General features: G+C 41.7%; 1 protein-coding gene across 3 annotated transcripts in view; it reads right to left on the bottom strand.

Moving 5' to 3' along the window:
• PTCH1 (patched 1) overlaps nucleotides 1-12,692 on the bottom strand; it is a 92,024-nt gene that overhangs the window by 13,797 nt on the left and 65,535 nt on the right. For all 3 annotated transcript variants that reach the window (XM_044273482.1, XM_044273464.1, XM_044273474.1), the window contains 4 exons: nucleotides 12,331-12,640; nucleotides 6,284-6,426; nucleotides 1,349-1,529; nucleotides 63-343 (listed from right to left, as the gene is read on the bottom strand). In XM_044273482.1, the coding sequence (XP_044129417.1) occupies nucleotides 63-343; nucleotides 1,349-1,529; nucleotides 6,284-6,426; nucleotides 12,331-12,640 (915 nt within the window). The remainder of the gene's footprint in view (nucleotides 1-62; nucleotides 344-1,348; nucleotides 1,530-6,283; nucleotides 6,427-12,330; nucleotides 12,641-12,692) is intronic.

Genomic DNA, 12,692 nt, shown 5'->3' with positions numbered 1-12,692 from the left:
TGGCTGTAGCACGAGCTATGCCGAAAGGAATTTCACTGCAACAAAGAACCTTATTAACTTACAATGATTCCAGCAGTCCAGGGGTTCAGAAGAAAGAGGGCACACACGAGGAAAGTGCAGGCCAGAACCACGCTGATGGACAAGAGCAGCCAGTGGCGGAGCCCGATGTATTGCTCCCAGAAGAGGAACGGGTAGCCATTTGGGTAACTTGATACCCCCAGGCTGGTATAGTTATTGCAAATGGCTCTGACTTTCTCGATAGCTTCCACAAAATCTGACGTTTCTCTGAGTCCGTTGAGGTAGAAAGGAAACTGGGCATACTCTATTGGCTCAGCTGCATGGACTGAGATGGAAAGAAAGATGGAGATCAATAATGGGAAAGACAAGACAACAATAGAAGAAGCATGTAGAATATGGCTGTAGTAAAAAAATTAAATAAAAAATAAAAAAACACAGGAGGGCTAGTAAAGCTGTTGACAATGACTGAGCCAGAGAAACATCTACCAAGATGAAAAGGTCTTTGTTTTAAGAAATTTAGAACATATGATCATTTAATAGTCTGGGAACCTTGATTTTCCATGCTTCTTTTATCATGTAACGGTAACCCTAGATCTACCACAATAAGGGAGAATAAAAAGCCAGATATATAAATTCCAGTCAGTCATACTGCTAGCGTTCAGTTACTGTCGTTGTGTGTTCCAGACCCTGCAGGGTCATTCAGTTGACTTGCTAAACATGATTTGCCCTATTATAATCTCAACTATAAATTTTCATTAAGACAAGGTTTGGCTGGCTGCCACAAGGCTCTAGGGTTCAGATACAGTAAAGCTATTTTTTTTTCCGTAACTTTTTTTTGTAGCCAATTGCATTTTTTCCTTGAATATGTGAATCTCCTTCAAATGCCCCTTTCTAAACCCACAGCACCAAAAATATAAGAAAAATAACCACAAACAGAATAATTATTATGCTGTGGGATTTGGTAATATATTATCCCATAATGCAATTACAAATTGGGGCAAGCATTTAATATAAAAAATAAAAATACAGAGAAATATTCACTTTATAGTTGATAGCCATTAACCCTTTTTCAGCTACCCGAACAAATAAGGATAACAACACAATTAGGGGGTTGTTCAATGAGAAAACATTTATTTCTGGCTGAATGGAAAGGACAGGATTATTTTTATTTTTTTCTTTAACAGAAAATGTAACACTAAAACGGTTGTCAAATTAAAACAGAGCAGCCTCTGAAAGTGAGGTAGATCTGCTAAATATCATCCAAAAACAGAGCCAGGAAGGAGGAAGCAGCTCATAAACAGTTTAAGGCTTGAGGCAAAGTCCTACTTACTTGTCCTGGTTTCAGGCATGTAGTCTGCTTTGTCGTGGACCCACTCCGGAGGATGCGGGCGGATATTGGCCTGAGAAGCAGCATAGGCTATAGGGTCATTACTCACCCAGGCCGTTAAATAGATGTAGAAGGCATTTGGATGAATGATCCCATCTGCATCCACAAGGCGCTGTTTAGTCAACTGTAGATCAAGCAGATATGGAAAGTTGTGACATGACCGAATTAGATTTAGCTCATTATTTATACATAAAACTACAACCTTTATTAAATTCTCGCTACAACTAACTGTACACAAGATAGACAGACAGGTAGACAAATATGGGAAAAATCCAACAGATATATAGATAGATTAAAAGAGACAACTGCAATAGGCCTCACGTACTTTAGAAAATGAAAATATGGTGTGACTACAGCATTCTGCATGTACAAAATACAACAGTGGAGCCCTGTATAGATGGCCATGTTGGTTCCACAGCGATTCACTGTTTATGCCTTCCGATAGAAAGAAGACTTATTTATAGGTAGGCCACCGACAAGGGCTGACCTTACAGGGAACTTTCCTGTTCAGCAGATGCCCAGGGGGCCACCCAAGCCTTCCTCGCTGACATTGGCCGGGTACATAATGAACGCTCGGCTGTAATAATTGGGTATTCATGTACCCGGTCAGTGACCACAGATGCCCACCTGAATTCAAATGGCAGCTATGGCCACCAGAGGGACATCTTTTAGGGAAGTATATTGTGCTGCATTGTAGTATTTGTTTCTGCTGGGACGGTATGTTGTGCTGTTGCATTGCTGACCCTGCCTACTTTTGTCGCCCCACTTTCTGTCAAAATCTGCCCCCCCCCCCCTCCCCCCAAGGCCACCAATATCATCTCAGTGGGGTCCATTTCCAAGTACCCCTGCTGGTTAGCTGTTTAAAGGGTGCCGTCTACTCAGTTGCTTGAATGGGATGAAGCTGCAGCACCCTGCACCACCGCTACTTAGTAAATGCCATGCAGGTTGATAGCCCCATGTAAACAATGAAGACACTGCAGCACTCAGCAAGCCCCTTTGAACAGTTGACTGGTGGAGGTGCCAACAGTTGGACCCCCAACTATCCAATACTACCCTGAGGATTTGAACCCAGGATTCAATTTTCAATATCCCCCATTGAATTCAATTTTGGACATATAAATGGCACATGTTACAATTTTGGGCCTAAGTGCAGAAGTACCACTTGTAAAAAAATAAAAGCAGTACATACAGCACCTCAGGCTTTTGTGCCTGAACTCAATATAACCAGCAATGTTTCTGATAGGGGGGCCTCTCATTCAGAGAAGTGGAAACAAGGCTGTTACATATAGTCTTAAAAGATCTTGATACATATAGACACACTGGCCCATTAAACGTAAGGAGGGCTATGGCCATATGAGGTTGATTTGTTTTCTTAAACACACGATAAACATCTGAGTTTTTTTTAATTACCCTTGAAGTGAACGGAATGGCAATGAATAAACAGTTGCTGCATTCCTAAGAAATATGACTCCCCATCTAACAAAAACATTTCTCCTTTCTTAGCCTCTTCCCCTTGTAATTACACTAGAAACTCTGTTCCATTCTAGAATCCAAGCCCCTCCTGATGGACCAATGTGGTTGACAAATGTCTACAGGGGTGAGGGTGGTTCTGGGAGGGATGACCAAGCCAGAGAAACATTTTGCAGAAACAAAGCAATGCAGAATAGAATAAAAAAAAAGGCCTGGCAAGCAGCCCCTCGTCTGGGTACAGTTAACCTCCGCTGTTAACACTAAAGAAAATGCCACCCAGTAAATGAAGGAGAGCAATAAAAAATAAAAAACATCTGTATATGTGATCTTATGACTTCTCCTCCAGTATTTACTAAATGGCCATTTATGTTAATATTAACTCATTTACTGAGACCCAGCTACAAGCAATGGCAGCCCCACTGGGGCCACGGATGGTGACCTTCCAAGTCAAGGGTAATCACAGAAGGGTAGGCACATCCATTTAACCGCTATTTTTAAAAGAGGCTACAGTAGAAAAAAATTCTGGCAAGCCTCCATGCTGAGGTCTTCTGAATGAAATGAGAAACAGTGACAGCAGCACAACTCGCTTATTCGTGCCCCCAATGAGTTGAAGTATCTGGAGTTAATTAATCGTCTGGAGATGGAATAACAGCATGTTTTCAAGATGTGTCTGGCAAAGTACATCTCTACTGCAAGACCACTTCTAGGAGATATTTCATCTCAGGTCCGAGCATCTAATTCCACACAAGACAGGTATGCAATTATTGTAGCAGAAATAATTAGGGGTATTGTCATCTCTTCACACTTCTAATCAGTCTTCCTTCATAAACTGTACAATATTTAGTCAAATATCTTGAAAGCGAAGTGTCTATGCCTGATAATAGCCTCTCAGTTTCCCATCACTCTGCTCACTATTGGACCCACACCAATTAAACTTTGATATTCTAGACTAAAGGTGGCCATACACATTAGTCTATAAAGTTGATTAACGGACAATTTCAACCAACTGAACGCGTTGGATGAAATTTAACCATGAATGATAGTCTATTATCGGTCGGATAAAACAATTATCATTTGAAAAGAAGTCGGCTGTGTTCAATATTTTCGTCTGATAGTTGGAAGAAAGATTGTTCATTGAAAGAATGTGCATAGAAAGATCTTTCGTCCTTCGCCTGGTTTCATTGAAAGTGTATGGGCAGTTTCAACAACTGTAAGGGGAAATATGGACTTAAGTGTGGATGTCTCTGTCACCAGATGTGTGTCTGTTCATCTGCTGTTTAAACATCAGCCAGCTTCTATCTAATGTGTATGGCCAGCTTACCAATCTTACCCAACTGAGGTCAACAGGTACGTCTATGTAGCCGCCCTGCATTAGCAATTTGTAAGCTTGCACTGCATCATCAGTACCTTTCCTGTAATTATGATATGTAATCTTCCAACATGAATGCTTTAAAGTCCAGAAAAAAAACACTGAGTGATTTGGGGGTGGGGGATGTTACTTCATGTAGCAACCAATGAAGCACTGCAACGTCACTGTGGTCTACTTATTACACAAGGCCAAAAGTTACCGAAGGTAGGGGACAATTACATTTAGACAGCATCTAGTTTTTCAATATTCTTAAAGGGAATGCGTCATCAGAAAATTACCAATTGTTCAAATCAAGTTTTTATGTTAAACATATTTTTAAAGAACATTGGTAATGTTATTTTTCATTTCACACACATATATACACAGTGGATATAAAAAGTCTACACACCCCTGTTAAAATATCATGTTTCTGTGATGTAAAAAAAATGAGAAAGAAATCATTTCAGAACTTTTTTCCACCTTTAATGTGACCTATAAACTGTACAACTCAATTGAAAAACAAACTGAAATCTTTTAAGTGGAGGCAAGAAAACAAACAAAAAAAAAAAAACTAAAATAATGTGGTTGCATAAGTGTGCAAACCTCCTATAACTGGGGATGTAGCTGTGTTCAGAATTAAGCAATCACATTCAAAATAATTTTAAAATAGGCTTCAGCATACACCTGCCATCATTTAAAGTGCCTCTGATTAACCCCAAATAAAGTTCAGCTGCTCTAGTTAGTCTTTCCTGAAAGTTTCTTAGTCGCATCCCACAGCAAAAGCCATAGTCCACAGAGAGCTTCCAAAGCATCAGAGGGATCTTATTGTTAAAAGGTATCAGTCAGGAGAAGGGTACAAAAGAATGTCCAAGGCATTAGATATACCATGGAGCACAGTGAAGACAGTCATCATCAAGTGGAGAAAATATGGCACAACAGTGACATTACCAAGAACTGGACGTCCCTTTAAAATTGATGAAAAGACTAGAAGAAAACTGGTCTGGGGGGCTACCAAGAGGCCTACAGCAACATTAAAGGAGCTGCAGGAATATCTGGCAAGTACTGGCTGTGTGGTACATGTGACAACAATCTCCCGTATTCTTCATATGTCTGGGCTAGAGTGGCAAGACGAAAGCCTTTTCTTACGAAGAAAAACATCCAAGCCAGGCTACATTTTGCAAAAACATATCTGAAGTCTCCCAAAAGCATGTGGGAAAAGGTGTTATGGTCTGATGAAACCAAGGTTGAACTTTTTGGCCATAATTCAAAAAGATATGTTTGGCGCAAAAACAACACTGCACATCACTGGGGCCTTAGTTAAGCTAGAGGGAATTTTTAACAGTTTCAAATGCCAGTCAATATTGGCACAAAACCTTCAGGCTTCTGCTAGAAAGCTGAACATGAAGAGGAACTTCATCTTTCAGCATGACAACGACCCAAAAGCATACATCCAAATCAACAAAGGAATGGCTTCACCCGAAGAAGTTTAAAGTCTTGGAATGGCTCAGCCAGAGCCTAGACCTGAATCCGATTGAAAATCTGTGGGGTGATCTGAAGAGGGCTGTGCACAGAAGATCCCCTCGCAATCTGACAGATTTGGAGTGTTTTTGCAAAGAAGAGTGGGCAAATCTTGAACACCGAATTAATTCACCAAAGTCTCTCGCGACTTCGGCAGAAACAAATTTTGCCTCCACAGAGGCAATACCTTTTACTGCTGTACGGAGGACAGGTCTCAGACAGCATTATCAAAACCGAAGCGTTTGACTGAATCAACGTCTGATCTAAAGCTCAATTCGCTCAAGCCTAGTTACAATCATCCACTCCCTCCTGACCTCTGCATAGGGCACAAAGCATACCTAGAAAACCCTCCTATAGAAAATCGATGAGGTCTCCTCCTGTCCATTGTTTCTATGGCCCATTGGGGGCTAATGTAAAGCATCTCTCTAAATGCTGTTAAATAAATAAATAAATAAATAAATAAATAAAGAATGATAGCTGCCCCCATAATCATGTACAGGAAACAGAATAAAAAATAATTTGCTCATTTTTTACTGTCTTACCCGACTGAGGTCAATAGGTTTATCTGCATTGCCGGTCTGTATTAACAATTTGTAGGCTAGAACTGCATCATCAGAACCATTTCTGTAATTATTATAAGTAATTTTCCCTGCTTCCCATTCACTGTCAAATGTATCTTGTAGTCCTATAGGGGGAAAAATGGAAATTCAACAACCCATAAGTCATGCATGCCAAAAAACTATTAAACATTAGATCATCATATCACTGAAAATAGAATCTGCAGATAAGCTACATATTTTACTCATAATTCATATGCTGTTGGTCAGCTACCCACTTATCAAAAGGTGGAATGCATTACAATAACTAACAACAGTTGTTGAATATGTTTTTATAATTTCTAACATGTTAAAAAGAACATGAATTATTCAATACAAAAGGAAAAAAAAAAAAGAACAAAAATAGATTAATGGCCAAAACAGATTTTATAGAAAAGGATGAATATATTATGGAAATACAAACGCTATTAATATAAATAATGTCAGATCTATGTATAGGAATGCTACCTCTTTCAATATCATCTAGGTCAAGATAGCTTAAAGAGGATGCGTCATGAAGACAACTGCAGGGCATATGGACATCATAAAGGGCGTTTTCCTACTCGGAACCCTTTAAAGACAAAGACATTCTCTCAAAGACAATGGGCAGATTTATTAAAACCGGTGTGAAGGAAAAGTGGCTTAGTTGCCCATGGCAACCAATCAGGTTCCACCTTTCATTTTTCAGAGCACCTTTGGAAAATTAGGTGGAATCTGATTGGTTGCTATGGGCAACTAAGCCAATTTTCCTTTGCACCGGTTTTGATAAATTTCTCCCAATTGCTTTCAGAAGGGAGCCACAGGCAAAAATCAGCTATTTGCCCAAAAAAGCCATGTCCAGCCAGGTATTTCCCCTTAGGAATGGCAGTCCAGAATGCTCTATGTTCTAGCCTATACTGAGGGTGGGGGTCTTGAGCAGGTAACCTCCTCTATGATGTCCACAGGCTCAAATAAAGGCATATGGGCAGTGGATGTTATTATGAGAAATTACCTGAGAGGACAGATAACACCCACAATGTGAAAGCATTGGCATATATTAGTAAATCAGAAATAAAAGCAGTTGCCAAAGTCTAGCATTTATGTTTCTCTTACAGAGATACGGTAGTTATTTGTTTAGTTGGGGTGGCCAATTTCATTGTGACAAGAGGAAGTGTGGAAATGGTACTTCTCACTTTGGAAAAAAAGTTGCTTTAATATCTGATGTGCCACTTAAAGGGGTTTTCCAGGATTTCAACATTGATCATCAATATCTGATAGGCAAGGTTCTGACAATCAGCTGTTTTGAGATAGCTCCAGATTCAGAAGTTGATGCCAGAACTACACAGCTCCGTCCAAAGTGTAGTAAACTAAGCTGGTCACTGCTGTGCTGCTCCAACTGACTCCAATGGGAGCAGAGCTTTAGTAACCGACTCCGTCCGCTAGCTGTGTAATTCTGGGGCTGACTTCTGGAGTCGGAACTACCGCAGAACAGCTGATCAGTGGGTTGTGGGACCTCTGCCTTTCATATATTGATGTGTTATTCTGAGGACAGGCCATCGATGGTAAAATCCTGGAGGTGCTAAAACCCTTTAAAAGGTGCCAATTAATGCTTTATGTAATTTGCCATTTTAGAGTAGGGGTGGCTGCCTACCGTAACCCCTAATTCTTTCCTAGTTGAAAAACAGGAAAACCTCCTTACCAATGGCCACATCTGCATGGAATTTAGGTGGGTTCCTCCCATATTCCTAAAACATACCAATAGGTCAATTGCCTTACTATGAAATCTGCCCCTGTGTGTTTGTATCTGATCTAGAGAAATGAGAACGAAAGGTCCACTGAGGACAGGGCCTAATGTGAGCAATTATGTGTGTGCAGCACTGTGGAATTTGGTTTTGCTACAGAAGCAATATACTAAGGAATATAAGCTCTGGAGGTGAAATAATTTAGAGAATTTCAGCCTCACAGAATTCAATAGCGGTAAAGGTTGCAGATGATGGTCTTTATGGTCTATTAGCACACCTCAGATGGGACCAAGCATGACCAGGAAGGAGGGGAGGATTCAGCTCCATACTGAGCTACTATTCAGCAGGTTAAAAAAAAATAAAAAAAATTGTGATGGGAGAAGACAAGAACTAATAAAAAAGAATTTTTGGGCTTCATGTAGCATCTCAGCTGCTTCTCAAGCGCAGTGTGAGTGAACACGATTTTGTCAATTTGTTCCATCTGTTCAACTTGTGCAGCTAATACAAGATGTGGGATCTGCTGCCAGCATGTGTAAAGATCACAGCCAACATCTATTCACTCTCAACTGCTCCTTTCCTCTCTGCCATCCTGTTAGGGGAGAGGGAGCAGAGAGGGAGACACCGAATGCCTCTCAGCACACAAGCGGTGGCAGGCAGGTAATCTGGAGCACATTTCATACAGGAAGCCATAGATCAACACATGCTGACCACTGCACAAACATACATGACAAGTCACAGCCCAGAGAGAAAGAAGAATGGCATGACGTGATAGAGGACCCTCTCCACTTGCATTAGAAATGTGAAATCCAACCCCATCATTACAGGCCATCAATCCCAAAACACGGTGTCCTTCTCATGGAGAGGTGCTTGGACCCGCTTGCTGAAAGCCACTTGATGCCTTGCAGTGTTTTTACAGGAAATAATAATGAGTACAAGTAATCTATGTAACCAGTGGCATACATAGAGAAGTAAGGGTCCCATAGCAAGGATTAAACCAGGCCGCCCAAACAGGACAGAAGGGTTTCTGCCTAAAGCCTTTTCAATGACCCTTGGGCCATTTCCCACTGCCTCATTTGCTAAAGGTTGTTCCTTTAGAGGGTAGAGTCCTGAGAAAGTTTTCATCTCCATTAAACAGATGAGATAATCCCAACTAAGGCTACTTTCACAATAGCGTTCGGGCGGATCCGTTCTGAACGGATCCGCTCATAATAATGCAGACGGAGGCTCCGTTCAGAACGGATCCGTCTGCATTATTTTTAGCATAGAACAGCTAAGTGTGAAAATAGCCTAGTACGGATCCGTCCAGACTTTCAATGTAAAGTCAATGGGGGACGGATCCGCTTGAAGATTGAGCCACATTGTGGCACCTTCAAACGGATCCGTCCCCATTGACTTACATTGAAAGTCTGGACGGATCCGCACGCCTCCGCACGGCCAGGCGGACACCCGAACGCTGCAAGCAGCGTTCAGCTGTCCGCCTGTCCGTGCGGAGGCGAGCGGAGCGGAGGCTGAACGCCGCCAGACTGATGCAGTCTGAGCGGATCCGCCTCCATTCAGACTGCATCAGGGCTGGACGGCTGCGTTCGGGTCCGCTCGTGAGCTCCTTCAAACGGAGCTCACGAGCGGAAACCCGAACGCTAGTGTGAAACTAGCCTAAGACTGGGCACCCTCTTGCCCAGGGCCCCATAGTAGTCGCATGGTCTGCCGCTATGGTTGTTATGCCCCTGTACATTCATTATTTTCCATCTGAAATGCAAGCAAATATGTTCCGAAACAAGTCTGAAACACAAATCTACTATCAGACAATGTTCATAGTTAGTTATAAAGCAAGCACAAAACCCAGCAGTAAATTATTGTACATCTTATTTTCAGCACTTACTAACAGTCATTTACCCAGAACCAAGAGACCTAACCACTTTCTAAGAAACTTCTGTCAGCTGCAGAAGACATCAGAGTAGAGTTTCCCAGATGGAAAGCAGGGGAACTCGTGAGATGAAAAGATATCAGATTAAAAACAAATCTAAAATTACAATCAGAGCACAAAAAAGAAATCAGTTGGAAGGGAGATGTTATCATTTTTAAGGAATGCAATTACACTGCTACAGTTGCTTAAACAGAATTTGGTCTAATCTATTCTCCTTTAGCTATGCAGTGTTTTCTTTAACCGATCACTGACGCTTTCTGCGCTTTGTAAAACTCCCCATAGCAGTGAAAGGCCTAAAACAATAAGACTAGTAAAAACTTGTGAAACCCTGAGAACAATGAGGCAAGTCTCAAAGAGATTACACACAGCTAGACCTACCCACCAGAGAATGTGACCAGAAATGCAATTACCACCCAGGTCTAGCAAGCCACAAAACCACAACTGACACACAAAGTTCTTTCAGTAAATACTCAACAAAGACTTCGAAGCAGATCAGAGTATGTGTCAGTCCACAGTAAGTACACGTTCCAGATGGCTCAGATTCCCTTTATCACTCCTGGCATTTTAGCCCAAGTTAATCTGGTTAAATAACAAGATTAAAGACTAAAAAGTTCATCTTTTCTATCCTATTGGTCCTATTCACTGACAATTAATACAGTGGGCAAAAAAAAAAAAAAAAAAAAAAAAAAAAAAAAGCTCTAAAGCCAGAAATTTAAGTGGACATAATTTATATATAAATAATATCAATCTTGCATTTTCGGCCTCATGCAAACAGATTATACTATAAGAAAAAAAAATATAAAAATTATATATTACCAGCCATGTACAACAGAAAATCAAAAGGGTCATGCTCTTTCCAAGGTGATACTTTTTTCTTTAAAGGGTTTCTACCACTTGCATATCACATATTTGGTGATCAGACACTAGCGATCCGCTAGTGTCTGATGTAGCTTACAAGCTAATTATTACCTTAATCCGTTCGGCCCATACCTCAAAAAAAGCACTTATATCTTCATGCAAATGAGCCTCTAGGTGCTATGCAGGCGTTTTTCCAGCACCTAGAGGCTCCGTCTACCTTGCAGTTTGCCGCCCATCGCCTCGCTCCAGCACGCCCATCTCTTACCGTATTCGATCCTCCCCCTGCTTCAGCCTTCAGAAATCCCGCGCCTGCGCCGTTCGTCGCGGCATTCGGAGGCATTCGGCGCAGGCAATGTCTGACCGCTCCGTGCTCAGACATTTCCACTGCGCCTGCGCCGATGTCATCGGCGCAGGCGCAGTGGAAATGTCTGAGCACGGAGCGGTCAGACATTGCCTGCGCCGAATGCCGCGACGAACGGCACAGGCGCGAGATTTCGGAAGGCAGAAGCAGGGGGAGGATCGAATAGAGTTGAAGATGGGCGTGCTGGAGCGAGGCGATGGGCGGCAAACTGCAAGGTAGACGGAGCCTCTAGGTGCTGGAAAAACGCCTGCATAGCACCTAGAGGCTCATTTGCATAAAGATATAAGTGCTTTTTTTGAGGTATGGGCCGAACGGATTAAGGTAATAATTAGCTTGTAAGCTACATCAGACACTAGCGGATCGCTAGTGTCTGATCACCAAATATGTGATATGCAAGTGGTAGAAACCCTTTAAAAAAAAAAGAAAAATACTGCCGCCATTCCAACACTGCTTGACTCCCCGCTCCTCTCCACTTCCTGGTCTCGGCTTAACACATGAAATGATTGGACTGCACACTTTTGAAATGGCCGGCCGCGGCGGGTTACTGCTGTGGCCAGTAATTGGCTGAACAGGCATTCCAAGCCATTTCCTGTGTCGAGCCAAGACCGGGAAGTTGAGCCATTTATATAAAAAAAAAAACAAAAAGTTTGACGGTCATCAAACCATTGTCTAAATCAGCCTTTTTGGTATACAAAATCTCTAGGTGGACAGCCAATATTAAATAAAGAATCCATAAACATTATACGTCAGTCACAGAGTTTGAATGTACATCTCAGTAGTAATAGCTGACTTCCATATGATATTAATTAATCTGTAGTCAATACTGCCCCTTTTTAGGGAACAGGTAGACATTGAGAGACTACATGTGGCTGAAGCCCTGCCAACATGCGGTGGCCAAAGGCTCCACGATTTTGCCAGTAAAACTAAGGGATTACCTTCAAATTGTGAAGCCATCGGTCTAGCTTTTGTGCGGCAGCACACAAGGCCTCTGCAATGTCTGTCTATACCCTTATAAACATGATAACAGGCCGAACTGGATGGACAAATGTCTTTTTTCGGCCTTATGTACTATGTATAGATTTAGTCTACTATATAATATTATCTTAGATCAATCTTCAAGCTACCTTACCTTGCAGCCAGTCTCTGAAGTAATGGAGCCACATTTTGGGAAGTTGTTTGTCACCCTCCAGCAAAACATGTTTAACATTGGAAAAACTCTTGTGCAGGTCATACAGCAATCGCTGTGCACGGGGATAGTCTGCCTTCTGGGTCACCACATACATGTTATAGAAGGAGAAGTACTTAAATTGGGCTGCGATGAAGTCATACTCCCGGGTTTCTCGAGGTACAATATCAGTGAGATCCAATCCATCTCGAACACATGTGGTGCCATATAGGCTGACTCCAAGCAAAGCCAAGAAAACCAATATCACCAAGATCTGTGAGAAAAAAATAAAGCAATAATGTAAGCCATAAGCTATACACATAAAT

Source organism: Bufo gargarizans, chromosome 1 (genome assembly GCF_014858855.1).
Source record: "Bufo gargarizans isolate SCDJY-AF-19 chromosome 1, ASM1485885v1, whole genome shotgun sequence".
In the NCBI taxonomy this organism is placed as follows: Eukaryota; Metazoa; Chordata; class Amphibia; order Anura; family Bufonidae; genus Bufo; species Bufo gargarizans.
Note: the sequence above shows the minus strand (reverse complement) of the source record. Positions and strands in the feature narration are given on the sequence as shown.